This window comes from Gekko japonicus, unplaced genomic scaffold (genome assembly GCF_001447785.1).
Source record: "Gekko japonicus isolate JY-2015 unplaced genomic scaffold, Gekko_japonicus_V1.1 scaffold682, whole genome shotgun sequence".
NCBI lineage: Eukaryota > Metazoa > Chordata > Lepidosauria > Squamata > Gekkonidae > Gekko > Gekko japonicus.
The window spans coordinates 45,743-64,591 of NW_015167074.1; the positions used below are offsets into that span (position 1 = coordinate 45,743).

Genomic DNA, 18,849 nt, shown 5'->3' on the forward strand with positions numbered 1-18,849 from the left:
CAGGAGGGGGGATTGGCTTCTTGCTTTGTTCCAATCTGTGGCTGAAGAGACTAGTGAACACGCGGACTTTTAGGCAGGCATTTTTGAGGTTGTCTTGTTTTCACGTTGTTAGCAAAGGTGGTATACCTAGTGCAGGTAGAAGAATGAAGTCAGAAGTGGTACACGTTGTTCTGCTCACGCAACGTCTCATTTGAACCTGCCAATACACTCCTGTTCAGAGAGACATATCTTCTTTGTCCTCTGATGTCTGCGGTCTTGTTGGCCATCCCAGTCCATTTATTTATTTATTTATTTATTAAGATTTATACCCCGCCCTCCCCGCAGAGCGGGCTCAGGGCGGCTTACAAGGGGCAAAGCCCATATAAAACAGATAAAAGCAATAAAACATTAATGACAATTAATAAAATTATACTCAATTTAACAAGATGGTCTCCAGATGGTTCTCCAGAGTGATGTTATCCTATAGCTCAACCAGGTAAATCCAGTGGCTATGCAGAAATTGTGGCAGATCTTCCTGGGCCATCCTTACCCCGATGTTGTCCACCTCATTGGTGGCGGTGGTAGTGGTGGCCCCTATGTGAAAGCCTGGCGGAAGAGCTCCGTCTTACAGGCCCTGCGGAACTGGATAAGGTCCCGCAGGGCCCTGATCTCCTCCGAGAGCTCGTTCCACCAGGTAGGGGCCACCACTGAAAAGGATCTGGTCCTAGTCGTGGCGAGCCTTGCCTCCCGGGGGCCTGGAACCACCAGGCGATGTTGTGCCCTGGACCGAAGTGCTCTTGGAGGTATTTAATTTACATTTAATTTAAATTTTAGAAAACTTACTCTGTCTCATCAGCTTGGATCCCAAGGCAGGCTTCTGCAGGTGGAAGGAGCTGCGTTAGCAGAGTGCGACTTCCTTCTCCCCCGCAGCTGCGGTCCAAAATGGCGCAGCGGGACGTAGGGAGGTGAGGAGGTCATTCACTGCTGACAGAAAGTCTTCCTTGTGCAGAAATGCTCCACAGGATCCAACCCATAGGAGAAGATGTCAAATATACTGAGGGAGAGAGAGAGAAGAAATCGAGGCCAGTCAGAATACAGATACCTTGACTGTCTGTAAATAAGAATAGTGCCATTCTAAACTTGAAATGTCTCACCAAAAATCCCCATCAATAATATACTACAGGGTAGAAGCTTTGGTCGGAGCCGGCAGTCAGATGCCTGACTCTTGTGGTGGTGTCAGCATGGGGCTGGATCCATTCTCAGGAAAAAACAGGCTGCGTGCCCATTTCCTGAGTGTGGGGATCCCTTTAAGGGATTTTGGCACGAGGAGCGACTGATACGCCCAGCCCCGGGGGCATGTCTGGGGAACTACCCTCATGCTCAGGTGGCAGGGGAGGACCCCCTCTGGGCTTATACCCTAGTGGGATTCAAAACCTGCCATCCCAAGGTGACCAGTGGAGCATTGACTGACGGGCGGCTCAGTCGATGAGCAGGATCCTTACCCCATGCTGTGCCAAGGCTTACTACAGCTGTAAGCAATAAAGTCGTGGCCAATTTTATTACACTTTCATAAAATAAAACAATAAAGTTGTGGCCAATTTTATTACACTTTCTGAAAATAAAATAATATACTACAGGATTAAAAACTGCACATATGGTATAATTGATATGCCGACCCATTGATTATACTACTTGATTTTCTGGAAGAAATGAAGAAGAAGGGGCATCAAGGGATGGTTTCAAGTTTGTTAACCTCGGCTAGGATGCTGATTGCCACCAGCCCCGTTTCCTGACCGTGCAGACTGGCTGACTAAAGAATAGAAAACTGCTGATATAAGCAAAATAGCTATATGAGTTGGTAAGGGACAGAGAAATATATACTGAATTATTTTCAGTTTATTGGCAGCGATTTATGAAGTTTATGGAAAGATGCTACAATTTAAATAACAACATTTATGGAGTCTTTCCCTCGATATGGGTTTCTTTTATTAACATCTATATATTTAATAGCGACATGTGGTCCCCATCTGGGGAGCCTTAAATCCGCAGATCAGGACCACACTGGTGCTAAACATATTCTTCTGTGAACTTGGGGAACCTCCCAGATTTGCAGAAAAATGCAAAAAGTTTAAAAGAATGCACTGGGGGGGATTAAATTTCCCCAAGTTTTTTTTTTAAAATGTGTTGTCTGTGCATGCATTTGCCAGTTCAGCTAGCGGGGGGCCGCTATTGCCGGAGAAGTCAACTATGGGCCCAGCCGCCATTGCAGAGGAAGCCAGGAGTGGCTATGTGCTCAGCTGCTGCTGCAGCAGACACTGGGAGAGGCTCCCAGGCCCAGCTGCACTGGTGGAGTGCTCTTGGAACCACTCCCTGCCTGGCTGCCATGGCAGAAGACTCCAGAAGAGCCTCTGGGGCTGGCGACAGCGGCGGAGGCATGCTGGGAGCCGCTCTGGGCTCAGAGCATCTTCCAGATACCGACCCTGCCACTGCAGGTGGATGGTGGGGCCTCTGGAGTTGCGGTGGGGGGTAGAGATGGGATTTCCCCCTCTGAGTGTCGCGGGCCTCTCACTTTTAATATTCTAATATACTTCTTTATTTCTTAGTTTTTAAAAAATACATCTTTAGACCTGATTTCCTGAACAGAAGATAACCTCCTGTACAGATTTACTACCAAAAAAAAATCAGATTGCTTAAAACTCCATATTTGATTTATCAGTTAGGATTTAGTCAAGATGATGATATATGGTTTGCTCTGTGCTTAATTTCTGTTCTTAAATAATAGTCATATTTAATACTACTATTTATGGAATGATTTTATGACGATAAACTACTTATTTGATTTTAGTAATGATTTGTTCGGATGTTTTTAATGTCACCTTAAGGTTTAGTTCCTTGTAGATTTTCTTGTGCATGTATCTTCACTGTCACTTACAATGAAACTGTACTGGCTCCAAGTAACCTACTGGCTTTGATTTTGATGATGATCAAATGTTTCATTTAATAAAATCAGCAGTGCTTGCAATCGTATCTGAATAAGGGCGTTATGCCTAAGTAATCAGAAGACGTATATTTTCATTTAATGAAAGCTTTGGAAATGTTGGGGAAGTTGCCTACAGTGGTCCTCGTCTGCCTTTCTTTCAGGTGAGTCTGTTGCCATGTCACGCTGCGGCACCCTTCTCTTGTAAAAGATCTTGTGGAAGACTGCTCGAGTGTCAGAATCACACGTGCATGAAAGAATGTCATCAAGTTGCTGAAAGAAATGGCGGTAGTGATGTTCAAAAGGTAAGGTGTCCTTTCTTGCGGAGGAGCAGTACCCCCTTTCTCTCAAGAATTTCAGAGTCAGGTATACATCTGGATGTGATCGTCTGTATACAATGTGTGTGAGTCTGTGTTTCTCAGTTTGGTGTAGTGGTTAAGTGTGCGGACTTTAATCTGGGAGAACCGGGTTTGATTCCCCACTCCTCCACTTGCACCTGCTGTATGAACTTAGGCAAGCCATAGTTCTGGCACAGCTGTTCTTGAAAAAGAGCAGTCCTCGAAAGAGCTCTCTCAGCCCCACCTACTTCACAGGGTGTCTGTTGTGGGGAGGGGAAGGGAAAGGGATCGTAAGCCGCTCTGAGACTCCCTTGGGTACTGAAGGGCGGGGTATAAATCCAATCTCCTCCTCCTCCTCCTCCTCCTCCTCTTCTTCTTCTTCCTCTTCCTCCTCCTCTTCTTCCTCTTCCTCTTCCTCCTCTTCCTCCTCTTCCTCCTCTTCCTCCTCTTCCTCCTCTTCCTCCTCTTCCTCCTCTTCCTCCTCTTCCTCCTCTTCCTCCTCTTCCTCCTCTTCCTCCTCTTCCTCCTCTTCCTCCTTCTTCTTCTTCTTCTTCTTCTTTCTTCTGTGTAATTTGAGTTTGACTGGCCACAGTAAATGACACAGCAGAAAGGGGTGTGTGTGGTGGGTGGGCGGCATGTGCCTGCATGTCAGTGTTGGAAATAAGATGCTGGGCTAGATGGACCCTTGATTTTGTACCAATAAGCTCTTCTTATGTGTCAGCCAAACTCAGTTACCACTTCTGTGCCCCACAAGTGCTGTTTCCAATATTCATTAATTTCCCTTTTAGGTTCTCCCAGTTGTGCTTTTCTTTCCCCCAAAATTGATTTCTCTCCTCTCTTTCTCCCATTTATTTCCCTTTAGGTTCCTTTTTCCTAAAGCATTTCCTCTCGATTAATTTCCCTCTTCAGAATATATTTATCATCTTTCTTTCCCAACAGATTCCTGCCCCTGATTAATTTTCCCTTCTGCTTCTCCCCACCCCAAACCACCCTTTTCCTCTCTTTGTTGTGCCTGTTCTGTATTCCCTGTCATCTTGGACAGAACTGCAACGTGCAGTATTGCATGCTGTGCATTTTCTCAAAATGTTTTCCTTGCTTCTCTAGTTGAAAGAGGCAAGAAAATGTAAGTGTGAAATTAAAAAAGGGGATAGTTGCTGTCCAGTCAGCAACTGTCTTGTCCCTGCTACTCACCCCTCCTGCACAATGAAACAAAGGCGCAGCTGCAGGGCTAAGACTTGATTTTTAATGGCACAGTGGGAACAAACCCAGTGAACACCTTTTTGCACTCCTGGGCCATCGCCATGGAAATGGGCTTGGAGCCCAATGAAATTCAATGCATGTGTAATCATGGAAAAGCATGATTTATGAGTTTAGAAGGTGCGCAGGCATGCTGACTTTTATTAATTTTCTCTCTCTCTCTTTTAAAACAAATTGTGTTTTGAGCTTTGCGCTCTGCATGTAGAGCTGCAGGTGAGAGAGAGTCAGGTGGTACTTCCTGGTCTCCTGTAGAAACTTCCAGGACCAGCTTTCTTACTGATCTGAAGTGCTAGAAGATCTTCCTGTGAATGGTCTGTGCTGCCTACACATGGTCACTACTTTGTTCTTTTCTGCCTCGTTCTACTCTCAGCAATTCAGGATCCGGGTCTTTTTTTTTTTTTAATACATGTAGTAGATGTATGAAGGTGGGTCCCCAACTTTTTTGAGCCTGCAGACACCTTTGGAATTCTGATGCGGCATGATGGGTGCAACCACAAAATGGCTGCCAGCCACAAAATTCCAGGTAGTGACATTATGCACAACTTTGATAGTAACTCTTCAGCATTGCAGGCAGAAGCTCCTGTTCTGTTCTATTTGTCTGGAAATCTGCACAGCCAATCAGATCTCCAGTGGCCATTCAGAAATCCCCCTGGGCAAACCCCTATGTGGTCCCGCCCACTTGCTAAAAACACTTTCTGGGAGCCATGAATGGAGACCCCCGAAGTAATAGAACAACAGGCTGCCTGCCACTTGTGGGACTTTGTCCCATGACTCTTCTGTAGTATGCAGCCCAGTCCCATGCATGATTATCAGAAGTCCTGTGTTCACTGGGCCTTGTTAATAAGTCAGTATGTAGCTTGCTATATGTAAACTCTGAAGAGCCAGCATAGAAGTATTCTAAATAGTAACCCCATTTTACTGGCTGTACAGATAATTCAACCTAGAAGTATTTCATATACCTGTTCAGGTTATTTATTTATTTATTTGAGTCAATATTTATCCCGCCGTCCCCTCAAGAGGCCTCAGGGCAGGTTACAAGTCACACAGATAACAGTATTTTTTAGATAATTAAAAAATTACTATTACAACAGTAAAAACCAGCTGTCAGAGTGGATTCACCTCGACAATGATGCTCAGTTTGGGCTGGTAAGCCAGCATGATCAGCAGGGGAGGCTGAAGATGGATTTGGATGTCCGTCGCCTCGTCCGAAAGCCTGGCGGAACAGCTCCATTTTGCAGGCCTTGCGGAATTGTAACAAATCCCACAGCGCCCTGATCTCAGGTAGGAGCTTGTTCTATGAGGCTGGGACCAGGGCAGAGAAGGCCCTGGCCCTAGTCGAGGCCATCTGGACATCCTTGGGGCCGGGGATACAGAAGATGTTGGTTGGTTGAGTGTAGCACTCTGTGAGGTATGGATGGGGAGAGATGGTCCCGAAGATATGGTCCCTTCTTTAGCAGGCACCCAGCTCCTCTGTCTCCTGTGTGGTTTTGCCTCATCTCCCCCAAGTAATTTCTCCACCTGCGTCTCCTCGTGGCACTTTATCTTCCACGTGAGATAACTGACCCAGAGTAATTAGGGACTTGTGACTCTTCTTCTCCATTTCAGCCTTGCCTCGGGGGTTTGAGAAACTACAAGCCTTGATCTGTGTGTATTTTGTTAAATTTCTAGGCACTTTTATATAAAGGAATATTCTAAGCACTTTGCAGCCTACATTGAAAACTGAAATCCACCATTCATCATTGTACTCAGAAATAATGGGCCTCGTTTTCCAGTACTGACCACCTACTGTTAACCACAGTTAAAAGCCAACAGATTGTCTTAAAAACTAGGCCTTTTATAATAAGGCATGCAAAATTGTTCTGTACACTCCTCCTTTTCTACAGTATGCCCTGCCACTGTCAATTCCCCCCCCACACACACACACACATTAAAAATTAGTTATTTGGTGCAGAGTTTATCTTTGAAAAGTATAGGGTAGGGCTGGGGGAAATATCTTGAAATTTTAGGTGCTATCTGAAATTGTTTTAAGTATCTGGGATTTTGTAATCCTCAATACAAAAATCTGCCTCCTTTGGGAGGGTTGGATGTGTACACAGTGGTTTTGATTACGTTTACCCTGGTAGGGTTGCCAGGTACCCCCTGGCAACCGTTGAGGGGTGGCAGCAAACTGAAGCCTAAGCCTCAGTAGCTGCAACACAGCCGTGTCACTTCCAGCACACACTGGAAGTGATGTCATCATGTTGCTGGTAGTGTAGGGACTCTTGTCAGCCAGCTGATCAGTGCTAGAGGGAGGGGCTCCACAGTGGGGGATCCCCTGCCACCGATGGGGTCTGGGAACCCTACCCTGGAGTGGCTGATCCGTAGTGACTGTAATTCTGTCACATGTTCTTAATAGTCATTTTTTCCTACATGAATTTCCTGTAGTTAACACTGGGAAATAAAATGGACCTTCTATACAGGGCTGCTTTTTTATTGTGGTCTAAGTGGTTCTCAGAACCGTGCCAGTCAGCCTCCCCAGAGCCCTCTAATTTCTTTATCCGGGAGAACGCCTATAGGAGTCCATGATGGAGAAAAAAGGCAACTATATGCCAGTCTCATGAAGAAGTAAAATAAGGTACTGCTAGATAGTATGCAGGGAGGATACAAGAATGAGGTTTTCTAGAAAAAAACACTAAATAACTTGCCACTTTGTGGATTCCTCCTTACTTAGATAAAGAAGTGGGTGTGATGTTCCTTTGACCATACTTACAACCTTGTTGTAATATATTTAAAAACTAGTAATAGTGACAGACAGGGAATTGATTGGCAGGGTTTTTTTTTGCTTGCAGCCAAAGTTCTTTTTGCAACATTCTTGGAAAATCACAAATGATTATGGAAAATATATAGGATGGCGGATCTTATTCAGCAGAATCAGTAGCCTTTCTTTTAAAAAAATGGAATGAATTTGAGGAAACATTTACTGTCTTGCATTTATCTGTGATTTTATATTGAATTTGTTGATATGAGTGGCTCAGTATTTAACTTCCTTTTAAAAATGTTTATTTGTTTTATAATTGTTGTGAACACAAATGGATTAATTAAAAATGCTTTGCATTCAAAATATAAATGAACAATTAACAGCATCATGTGGTGTTAAAGAAGGGTGAAACCGTACAGAATTTGGCAAACAGTTTATGAATGAAAGCCAAGAGCAATTTCACTCTTTCAATTACGTGTCTCTAAATAACTGTCATTCCTTAATGAGTTTTTTTTAATCTGAACCAGTAGTGGGAAAGTATTTGTTTCCTAGACAGTGTGCTAAAGTAGGCTAGAATCTGTTAAGTAAATGACCCCTTGGAAATAATTTTAAACCTAGTTACAGTAGATACAAATAAAAATATTTAACCTTTAAAGATTATGCTTTATCTATGACATTAAATCTATTTTGCGTGTGTGTGTAAACTGTATAATTCTATTGGCAGGTACTTTTGTGGCCATTTGTAGGTAGATTCCTGGCTTGATTACCTAATAATTCCCCACCCCAAAAAAATTAAATAAAAGTTGATACGGGCAAAGAACTTCCAAATAACTATCCTTCCCATGTGCTGTTGGACGTGACCCTTAATACTTCTTACTTTTTCGTAAGAGCTAAAAACCTGAAGCCTTTCTAAAATAGTGGTTTGTTTTGGGGCTTTTCATATCCTAGGACAGAGGGACCTTTGTGACTCTAATTAGTATTTGCTTAGTATTTTGCAGGTGGAAAGCAATAAAGAAATGCTTGTTTTGTGCTCAAATGCCTTAGTCAGGGTTGCATGATAATTTTGTTCGTTTTAACCTTTCAGAGGTTGGCATTTGGCGGCATTCAGCTTTCTTTGCTTAGTCTCTTTCTAATGTCAGCTCTTGTTCCAACTATAATAATTTCTGTGAATGTCATTGCAAACCAGCGACTTGTGAATCATAAGACAAAACTGCAATGTGATTCTTTTGCTGGCCATTTGGTTAAGAAGTACTCCATTCTGGGAGCAGACATGGCATAGTACCCGAGAGAGCAATTCTAAGCAGATCTAGTCAAAATCCCACTATGGTCTACTCAGTGGGGCTTACTCCCAGGAAAGTGTTTTTAGGATTGTGCTGTCCCAGAATGAGCTGTGGTCCAGCAGTTCCTGGTTCAAATATTGCCTCTGCTACAAACTCATTAGGTAGACTTGGGTGAGCTTTACCTCCTCAGCTTCCCACCCCCCTTTCAAGACGAGATTAAGAGCACTGGCCTGTTTTATAGAGCTGCTGTTATTACAACAAGATTGTGTATGTAAAATGACTTGAACACTGAAAGCAGTTTATCAGTGCTAAGCAGTAGTATTGCTTCTCGGTGCATTCAAAGATCCATGACGAGTTTTACAGAATTCAGTGTCTGCTGTACATTGAATAATCTAGTTTGATCCTTGCCACAACATTTTGAAGTAAGTTAGGCAGAGCAGCTAGCCTGTAGCTGCAAGGCTGAGCAGGACTTTGAACCATAGTCTCCCTAGTCTAATGTTGCAGTCCTAAGCATCCTTCGTAGGGAGTAATTCTCATTGAACTAAATGGGGTTTATACTGAATATGCATGTTTAGGGTTGCACCACAAGTCTACTCCATGCTGAATGCACAGATTATCACGGGAACAATCCTGTATTCCAAGCACCGTGGAAATGAACCATGACACTGGACTGATTGTCAAGCACCCCTGACACACATGTTTTAATTCTGACAAACATTGCTCATTTTGCTTGACAGCTGTTATGTTTTCAAAGAACGGGCATCCTTGCATGTGGAACATAGCTTATTTAACCACTCTGGGATCTGTTGGTTATAACACAGCATGACTGGGGGGGTTACAAAGAAGCTGTGTGTCTCCACGGTCTCTTCTGCAGTTGGCTGACAGTACTTCTTAGTAATGTTTAGAAAGCAAAGGCGGCACATTCCAGCTTTTCCCATGGAAGATTTTTTGTTTTTGAGGATTGCTAACGCCCACTGCCAGAGGAGTTTTGGTGAGTGCCCTGAAATAGACTGGAGTGTTTGTGTTTATTTTTAAAGTACATAAAATAAATGTGTATCACAGCTTATGTCGAAATGAGACTGCAGCTAGAACGCTCTGATCGAGCAACACTTGCTGTTCCTAACACACAGAACCCAATTGTGAAAACTGTGATTGGCCTTCCCTTCCTGTAATTGATTTTAATTGGTCCTAAATCGTGAGGCTGTTTATAGGTTTGCATTTTAAGGTTGCTTAACGTTTGATGTTGTTACTAGACAGGTAACAAATGCGTGATGTCTTTTTTCTCTCTCAAATTGTATACCAAGGCAGTAGAAGCAGGGGGCCTGTGAGGAATTGCAGGAAGGAGGAATAATTTGGAAATCCCACTTCCCAAAATCTAGGGCCCCCTCCCCATTTTTCCTTTTAACTGGCTTTCAATATTATGTGCTTGTAGAGCATATTCAGCCCACACCTGGCTGTTTGGCGGTGGTAGGGTTTGTAGTGCTGAGGGAAATTTTTGGCAAATTTATTAGGTACATGTTTCTGCATGCTGCTATGTGCTTGAGGACAGTGTCCCACCCAGGGACCAGACTTTCGTCTCTTAGAGGCTGTCATCCCTAGGTGACAATGACCTTTCACAATAGGTTTCCCTGTGCCTTTAAAAAATTAGTTTTCAATATTATTAGGTGCACCTTTTTGTGATGGGGGAATCATGCTCTTTAATACTTTGTGAAAACAAAATTAATGCCAAAATTAATGCTTAAACTGCAGAATTGTCCAGAGACCAAAGAGTTCTGTGTTTCAGCTTTTTATTGTATTGTTATTAGGCAAGTCAAGAATGCTCTCAATGTGAAGAAGAATGTTCCAAACCACGACCACCTGGCTGCCCTCACTCATGCCCTCTGCCTTGCCACCCTGAAGCATGCCCACCATGTGCCCAGATGATCCGAATGAAATGTCACTGCAAACTCACGAGCCTGTACATCGAATGCATGTATGTAGTTGAAGGAGACTTGGCTTCAGCTTTTAAAGTTAAAGTAGTACCATACTGTGTATGTATATTGCTGTGTTGGCTGGTTTCTCTTCTCCCCATCCCCTTTTCTTCTGAGAACTGATACAACTAGAGTCTTACTCAGGGCCCTAAATGGGACCACAGAATAGCATCTGCTTGCCCACCTGTTGTGTGTGACGTATGTAAGATGTTAAGTTGAAACAGAGGCTAGTATGCATAGAAATCCAATATGCTTAGGTCCAATCCAGGACAGGCTGGGGCACCAAATAGATCCCTCTGCCCCATCCCTGCTAGGTTATATTTAATAACAGCTGTGTCAGAAGGAGGATTTGGGTTCACCATATAAAACTGATGGATTATCTCTGAGATGCCGTTTCCTAGGGTTTGACTTGGGTTAGCTTGACCAGTCTGGATTGCCATATTAAAAAGTTGGAAAAGTGTTTATTCCAGATCATGCTAGCAGATGAAGAAACGGGGAATGTCATCCCAGTGGGCTGCCATCTTGTATGAACTTGCTGTGCCTTTACCATGCTAACTCTTACACCGCTGCTCCCAGTTTTCATGAGGCCACTTTTAAACCATTGGGAAAATGAGCTTTGGAAGTCCCTGGGCTCACTGGCTTCCTCCATCCTCCACTCATGCCCAGTACAGAGATTAGTTGCTGAGAAACGTCTGAATCCAACAAAATAACAAACTGTGGTTTATGTCTTACTTATACACCAAGATCCAAACTGCAGTTTAATCATTCTTTGGTATCCCTGCTTATAGGCAAGAGAACAAACCATATTCTGTCATTCTGTCCAGTTAAAATGTCATGGAAAAACTGTGGCTTCTCAATAATCAGGAAGTCTTTAGTTGCCATGTCTGAGGAAAGAGAGCCTGGATGCCCAAGGAATTCCAGGACATGTTCTCACCATGGTTTGTTTCAGCATATGAGAACAGCTAGTGGGTCTGGGTGAATAACCCTTTCCCCCGTCTGTAACTGATAAGATCATATGACTCAAGTGCACTTGATGTTCTCACAAAATTTCCGGTGTAGGTTTGTCATGGTGCTTCCTACTCTCTTCTTGTAGCACAGTATCCTATGGGATGAACATAAGCTGTTATACTTGGACTGACTTTTAGACCTTCCTTACTGACTGATTTTCTGCTTTGACTTCTCTATAATGATTTCAACAGAGATGTGTTTTCTGAGGTTAGATGTTGTGGAGCCCCAGTGGGAAAAATGGTTTAAAGAAAGCAATTGTAAGGAGAGGGTTCAGTATGCCTGCCAGCTGGTGCATTTAAATGCCCCCTAGTCCCCATGAGGGTTCAGTATGCCTGCCAGCTGGTGCACTTAAATGCCCCCACGATGTAGGAAATCAGCATAATCCACATTATAACACACAGGTTGTACTGCCATAACCACAAGTTTTGCCCCCTGCTGACATCTATGTGCTAAGCATGGGTATCATTAAACAGCTAACTTAGTTTATTTATTCATATACCTAATTTATACCCTACCTCTTTCCCCGTTGGGGACCAAAGGCAGTTCACATCATTTTCCTCTCCTCCATTTTATCCTCTCAACAACCCTGTGAGTTAGGTTTGGCTGTGTATGTGTGACTGGCCCATGGTCACCCAGCGAGCTTCCATGACCAAGTGGGGATTTGGAGTTGGGTCTCCCGGATCCTAGTTCAGCACTGATGAGCACGAACCGAACTGTGAAGCAAAATTCATCACGAATTCTGCCCTGTTCATGCTTTGTGAACCGAAGTTCGTGACAGGTTTACCGTCATGTAGTTCCACAAAGTTTTAAAGCACTTTGTGGCAGTTCATGGATACAGCAGAAAGCAGGGGTTTAAAGGGACTGCGAAAGCCTCAAAAATAGCCCGCTGCAGCTGTTTCAGGCTTGCTTGTGCAGTCTCCTTAAAGTTTAAAGGGATAGCACAAGAAAGACCATTTAAAGGGACTGTAGTCCCTTTCAGTGGGGTTTGTGGGGCCATGAACCGCAAACTGATTCAGTTCACAAACAAACTTCCTGGTTCAGTTCCATTCGTGCTTCAGCCACAAACCAACACAAACCACATGGTTCCAGATCATGCCCATCCCTCTTCAGTACTACAACTGCTACAATCACATTCAGTGAGGCAGTCATATGCACTGTTCAGCTACTTGCAGTACAGCCAATGTATAGTATAATTTTAAAATGCAGTGCAGTGTGGTCTTTTGTATTATTGATCATGACTGACTTAAATAAGATAAAAACAAGAGTCTTATACTAACTTAAAGGTAGAATTGCTGTGGCATATATTTTTGTTGACTAGAGCCTGCTGTGTTGGTTGCATGAAATGTTATTACACTAATATAAAGAGGGGGGAAAGACTTGTAAATAGCAAATCCAAAAAGTTATGTATTCAAAAAGGTTCTTGTTGCAACAAATCAACACAACTACATTCTGGAAGTAGTTAAAATGTGTGTCACTGAGTGTATGCATGGAAGTAGTTAAAATGTGTGTCACTGAGTTTATTTTGATTTATTTTATCTTTCTCAAATGTCTAATCAGAAAAATCACTTCTGCCGACATAAAAGAAAAGGATGTACTCAGCTCCTGCAAAAATCAGTGTCCAAAAGAGGTAAGCGGCTTATATAATACTTCAGGAATATTCAAGGTATAGCAAAACAATTTTCTCATCTTAGAAAACTGTTTCGTAATTGTTTTAACGTACTGAACTCTGGCAAACAGATTCCTATTTAAGATGCATTGCTACAAAACTGTATTCTCATTTGCATGTGTATTCATAGTTTTCACTATGAAAGACTTATTGGTACAGTAGATGTTTAAAATTTCATTTTAATCCGATAAACTGGTGCAGAAGAGTAAAGAAGAATGTTGGGCTAGAACCAGCCAGCGTTTTTGCTCATTTCCATCCAAGTCTTCTTACTACAGCTCCTGCCCGACATGGCTTTTGTCCATGCAGGTCTCATGATCCCCAGCATAGCCTTTTTGGTCGGTCAAAGGGGACCCCTTTTCCTTTTTTCACTAGGAGAAAAGCTGATTGGATCCAACCAACTGTCATCTTTTATTTCTTTCCTTCCGTTCCCCTGCAGGGAGAATATAGGAATGTCAGAATAACTAAAGATGCACAGGTTTTTTCTATTACTGTTAACATTTGTGTGGGTGGTGACTGTACCTATAACGACATCCTGGCTTAGATTTCTACAAAGAAAGAAATCTGATGTCTGTCTTTGTTTTTCATTCAGATGGTGATCCATATTTTTCAGGGACACATCTTGGCTCACTTGAAGCCAACATTGCTGTTTTTAAAAGCTCTGTACAAGTCATCTTCTTCCAAATTTTCCTCCAGTTGATTCTGGATGTTAACCAATTGGGGAGAGTGGGGAGGTGAAGTCTTCTGCTGAGAATTCTACTTCAATCAAGGAGGTGGACTAGTTGGCCATCACGTGCTCTCCAGGCTTCTAGTAATATGGACTAAATCTTTTTGAATAGAGTACCGTACTTACATAACAAGAGGCTGAATAGTGACATTCTGACAGGAAAAATTCAGTTGAGCCAAGTACTTCACATTTTCTTTAGGCGAAGCGGTGACAGGAAAAATTCAGTTGAGCCAAGTAGGCGAAGCAGTGAGCGAGGCATGGATCCTGTACCACCAGCTGAGAAGCAGATGTTGCTACAGGGACCATACCTTTTGAATAATTACCTATGGGTTCTGTGACAATCTCAGAAGACTAACTTACTTGCTGTTACAGTATGATCTATTCAAGTCTTTCCTCCAGAGCTAGCAATATTGAAGATTCATTATGGTTCAGTTTAAACACAGTGCCTGACCCATGGTCTGACTCTTACACCCTTTTATCTTTTGAAAATGTTGTAATATCCTGTCTGATTTTTCTGGTGAGTTCTGAAGCTTTCACAGTTTTGTGTCAGTTCAGTTGTTCCTGATAAAATGTATTACACAGATTTGCTTCACGAAAGAGCCTGGAACTTGTATGTATCCCTTGTCTCTTCCCTCCGCATGCATCTTGGCTTGGGGGGGCAAGTGCAAACCATAATTTGACTGTTCAGCAAACCGTATTAAAGTGGAAATTACTAGCTGGACACACAAGAAAAGGAGTCAAGGCATAAGTACAACACTTGTTCCCATATCACCAAATCAGCAGAACGGATCCTGTGTGCCTGAGTGTGAGAGAGAGTGCATACGCATGGGGAGAGGGGAGAGAAGCCGTGTGGCTTCCAGACACTGGAAGGAAACGTATATATCAAAAGCAATGCTGTTTGTGGTCTGCTGAATTGTGAATGTGATATTACTGTAGGGAATTGCGAAAAATCTAATTATCTAGTTTGATGGTTTAAAAAGGTATAACAGTTTCCATAAAACGCTGGCAGGTTTAAGAGCTTTGTTTTGGCTATGGTAGTACATCAACTAGAAAGGGCTTTTGTTGTCTGGGACAAGTGTTACTTTTTTGTCTCGCATTCCCTTTTGCTTTAGGGAGCAAGGAGAGTATGATACCACCACAGACGCTACTCAAAAGCTTAAGCACTTTACAAGAGATTTATTTTACTGCAGGAACCAAACACTCTGTATAACTACTTAAATCCATATGCAAAATGCATTACAAACTTTTAGGACAAGCCTAGGAGGCATCATGGCCTAAGTCTGCTAAAGTATCTCGGGTTTTTATGTTTCTCACAATGTTGGTTTGCTTTATAAATATATCACTGTGATGCAGGGAGAAAATACATCGGGTATGATGCAGAAGACAGTTGTTCTAGTAAATGAATTTTTGTGGCCCAGAATTTTTAGATGTGTTATATAACATAACTGCAGGCTGTGGAAGGTCAGTAGTTCAGCAGTTCAAGACCCGGGTGCCGCATGATGGAGTGAGCTCCCATCTCTAGTTCCAGCTCCTACCAACCTAGCAGTTTGAAAGTAAGAAATTGCAAGTAGATAAATAGGTACCACTTCGGTGGGAAGGTAACAGCGTTCCGTGCACCTTGGTGTTTAGTCATGCCGGCCACATGACCACGGAAACGTCTTCGGACAGCGCTGGCTCTTCGGTTTGGAAACAGAGATGAGCACCGCAACTCTAGAGTCGGACTCGACTGGCTTTCGAGCAAGGGAACCTTTACCTTTACCTTTTTATATAACATAAAGAATCCCGTTCTAAACTATGATTGGTGTTAACAATTAAAAAAAAACACAGCAAGTTGGATCCAGTCAGCTTTTCCATTGTTGAAAAATGGAGGAGTGTCCCCTTAGACCACCGAAAAGACTATACTGGAGCTGCATGGACAAAAGCCGTGTGGGAATGGGGCTATATTACGGAAGAAAGTTAGGTTAGATTGAGTGGAGAAGTTCACTGGAGCCAACCCTGTAACTTCAAAACCCAGGGCACTATAGCTAAAATACTCTTACTACAGGCATGGGAAATGGGTTTTTAAAAATTAAAATGCTGTACATACTTCAGAACATAAAAATTACCAAAGTTGGGAAACTCTTAAAAGATGAAATTGTGACTTTACCTGTACCCAGGGCTATTTTTGGGCAGGAACGCACAGGAACGGAGTTCCGGCTGGCTCCCAAGTTGGCCACGCCCAGCAGGAACTCATTAGCATAATAGGCCACACCTAACAGCAGAAACTCATTAGGATTGGCTACCTTAGGGGTGTGTGGCCTCACATGCAAAGGAGTTCCTGCTACAAAAAAGCCCTGGGTTTTGACAACAAACAAGGTAAACAGAATAAGAAGCAAAAGGTGGGTGTGGCTGGATAACCACACTTCTGGTAACATGGGGGTGCGTCCTAATGTGCTAATGAGCTGTGCTGTTAGGGGTGTGGCCCAATATGCTAATGAGTTCCTGCTGTTGGATGTGGCCTATTATGCTTATGAGTTCCTTCTGGGCTTTTTCTACAAAAAGAGCCCTGCCTGTACCAGATGATACGAAAGTCCTTAGTAGACCTTGGTAATAATATAGCACTATCAATTAACAATACAAAGTATTATGGAAGTTCAAACCACTTCTCATACAACATATAAGAAGTCTTTACAGCCAGTATTATGAGCAAGTTATATTGATACTAATGTATGAATAGTAAAATTAGATTGGAGGCGGGGTGAAAACAGAATAGACAGATTTGTAACTACTAAGATATGTTCAATAAAGTAGTTTATTAAAAATTAGGTATTTAGTATCGGAAGGTAATTCTATAGGGAGAGATTTGGCAATTTAATAAAATGAATAGAATACATTTTGACAACTTTGTAGAGAGGCAGGAAATACATGATTTGTAAAACCAAGGAGATGACAATTTATTAGAGGTGGACTACAGAAATGATTATTATCTGTGTGTAAATTTTTGCTTCCAGTTTGTGGTTCTTTTGTTTTGCTGGGATGTGAAAATAATGTATGATTATTCTGTTATTTCTTTTGAAAATTAATAAAAAAGATGGGGAAAAAAGAAGACTTTACAGCCCTGCTGAAAGCAAAGTCATCATCATTGTTTTATATTTTTTCACAAGTGTGCCCTACTTGTATTCATCTGCTGTAAAATTATTGCACGGAGATGGTAGGGGTGGAAAAAGTGCCAGTGTATTGGAGAAGGTGGCTGAATCCCAGGTGCTTCTGGTGTCACCCTGACACCGTACATGCGTACTAGGGGTATGTTTTAGTCAGCCTGCTGATGGGTGTAGCATTGTATAAAAACTTGGTGAACGAACTTGCTTGAACATACGTGTTAGAGAGAGATCCACATCCTTATTTTTAAAAAAAACAAAACACAGAACCCACCACCATGAACGTACACATAATTGTATCAGTAAATGTCCTTTATCAGGTTGTTTTGTAAAAAGTTATACCGCAAAATGTATTGTTCTTGTTTCATTAACATAAACAGTACATTTACAGTTGCTAGTGAATACGGAAGACCGACATCATAAATATTAAAATAATTATCGTTTCTGTGACATTTGCTAATAGCAACCCTGTCCTGCTCACCAGGTTGGAGGCACGTCCCAGGCCACAGCAGGTATCCCAGCGTAGGTTCTAGGGTTCCAGTCCAAAGTCAAAGTCCAGGGTCCAATAGCACAATCTAGAATTGCAGTCCAAGGTCAGGTAGCAGGGTTCCAAGAGCTAAGCAAGCCAGGCAACCGGTAGGAACATCAGCAGGGTAGCAGACGATCCCACTCTGCCTGCAGCCTTATATAGGGAGGCTCCCTATAGGTGTTGCTGGGTCCCGTGTTAGGGTTCTCCTCACAAGCTGCGTTAGCTCCTTTACTCATGAGGAGTACTGGACTCAGATCCTGTAGTGACTTATGGGTCTCCTAGTACTTCCTTAGCAGAGGGGGAGGCCTCAGACCACCAGGCACACACTTGTGTGTGGTCCATGCCTCAGTCCTAGCCCTTTGCCTTCTCCTGGGGTGTTTTGGGAGACCATGGCGGGTCTCGTTGTGGTCGGGTCCATGGGGCCCCAGGCCTGAAGGCCCTTCTGGCTCAGGGGGCGGTGCCAGTGCTGGGTCATTGTCTCTTTGGGGCAGTGTTGACCAGTCCACCTCAGTGAGATGGCTTTGGGGGCAAGTGGTCCTCTTCCTTTGCGGACTCTTCTTCCCATGCTGGACCAGCAGTCACGACAAGTCTGCAGATGAGAATTCATGCTAAAAGTGAGGATCTCCAGAGTTTCCAACAGAGTGGAAACTAAAGCACCCCTGTAAATCAAGAAATCATATGCAAGATTTAGGTACTTCCATACCTTTTTTTTGGGGGGGGGAGTTTTAAATGTCATAACAAAAAAGAAGTTACAGATTGTTTCTCTAACGTTACTTTGATTAAAACAAATAAAAACGGAGGAACAGATTTATAATGTTTAGAGCCTTACAACAGATGTGAATTAATTTGGGGGGGATCTGAAAATTACCCTTTGAAAACCAATCTGACCTCCTTAGGATGAGTTTATTTTGAAAATACCTTCAAGCAGGGGTCATTTCGTAGAAAAAGAGCTAGGGGAACTCATTAGCATAACTCATTAGCATATGCCACACCCCCTGACATCAGGGGCCCGGCGGTGGACCTGCAAGGCCAGCGGGAGTGCGAGGAAGCCCCGCCAAGGCCCTCCCTGGCCCCAGGCAGGCAGGGGTGGGGAGAGGTGGGGAGGAAGCAACTTACCCTCCCTCTTCTCCTGCCTCCTCCTGGCTGAATGAGGGCCGGAAGCGGGGTGGCCAGAAGCAGGGGGCGGGGCTTCATCATGTGCCCCGCCCCCCTGCACCTCACCCGGGGGAACTGTGTTCCCCCGCGTT

The 18,849-nt window shown here is 43.2% G+C and overlaps 1 protein-coding gene across 1 annotated transcript in view; it reads left to right on the forward strand.

Annotated features, from left to right (window-relative positions):
* The window catches only part of NFXL1 (nuclear transcription factor, X-box binding-like 1), a 71,222-nt gene that overhangs the window by 38,432 nt on the left and 13,941 nt on the right, over positions 1-18,849 (forward strand). Inside the window, exons 16-18 of the mRNA XM_015412762.1 lie at positions 3,121-3,261; positions 10,374-10,540; positions 13,104-13,173. Coding sequence (XP_015268248.1) covers positions 3,121-3,261; positions 10,374-10,540; positions 13,104-13,173 — 378 coding nt within the window. The remainder of the gene's footprint in view (positions 1-3,120; positions 3,262-10,373; positions 10,541-13,103; positions 13,174-18,849) is intronic.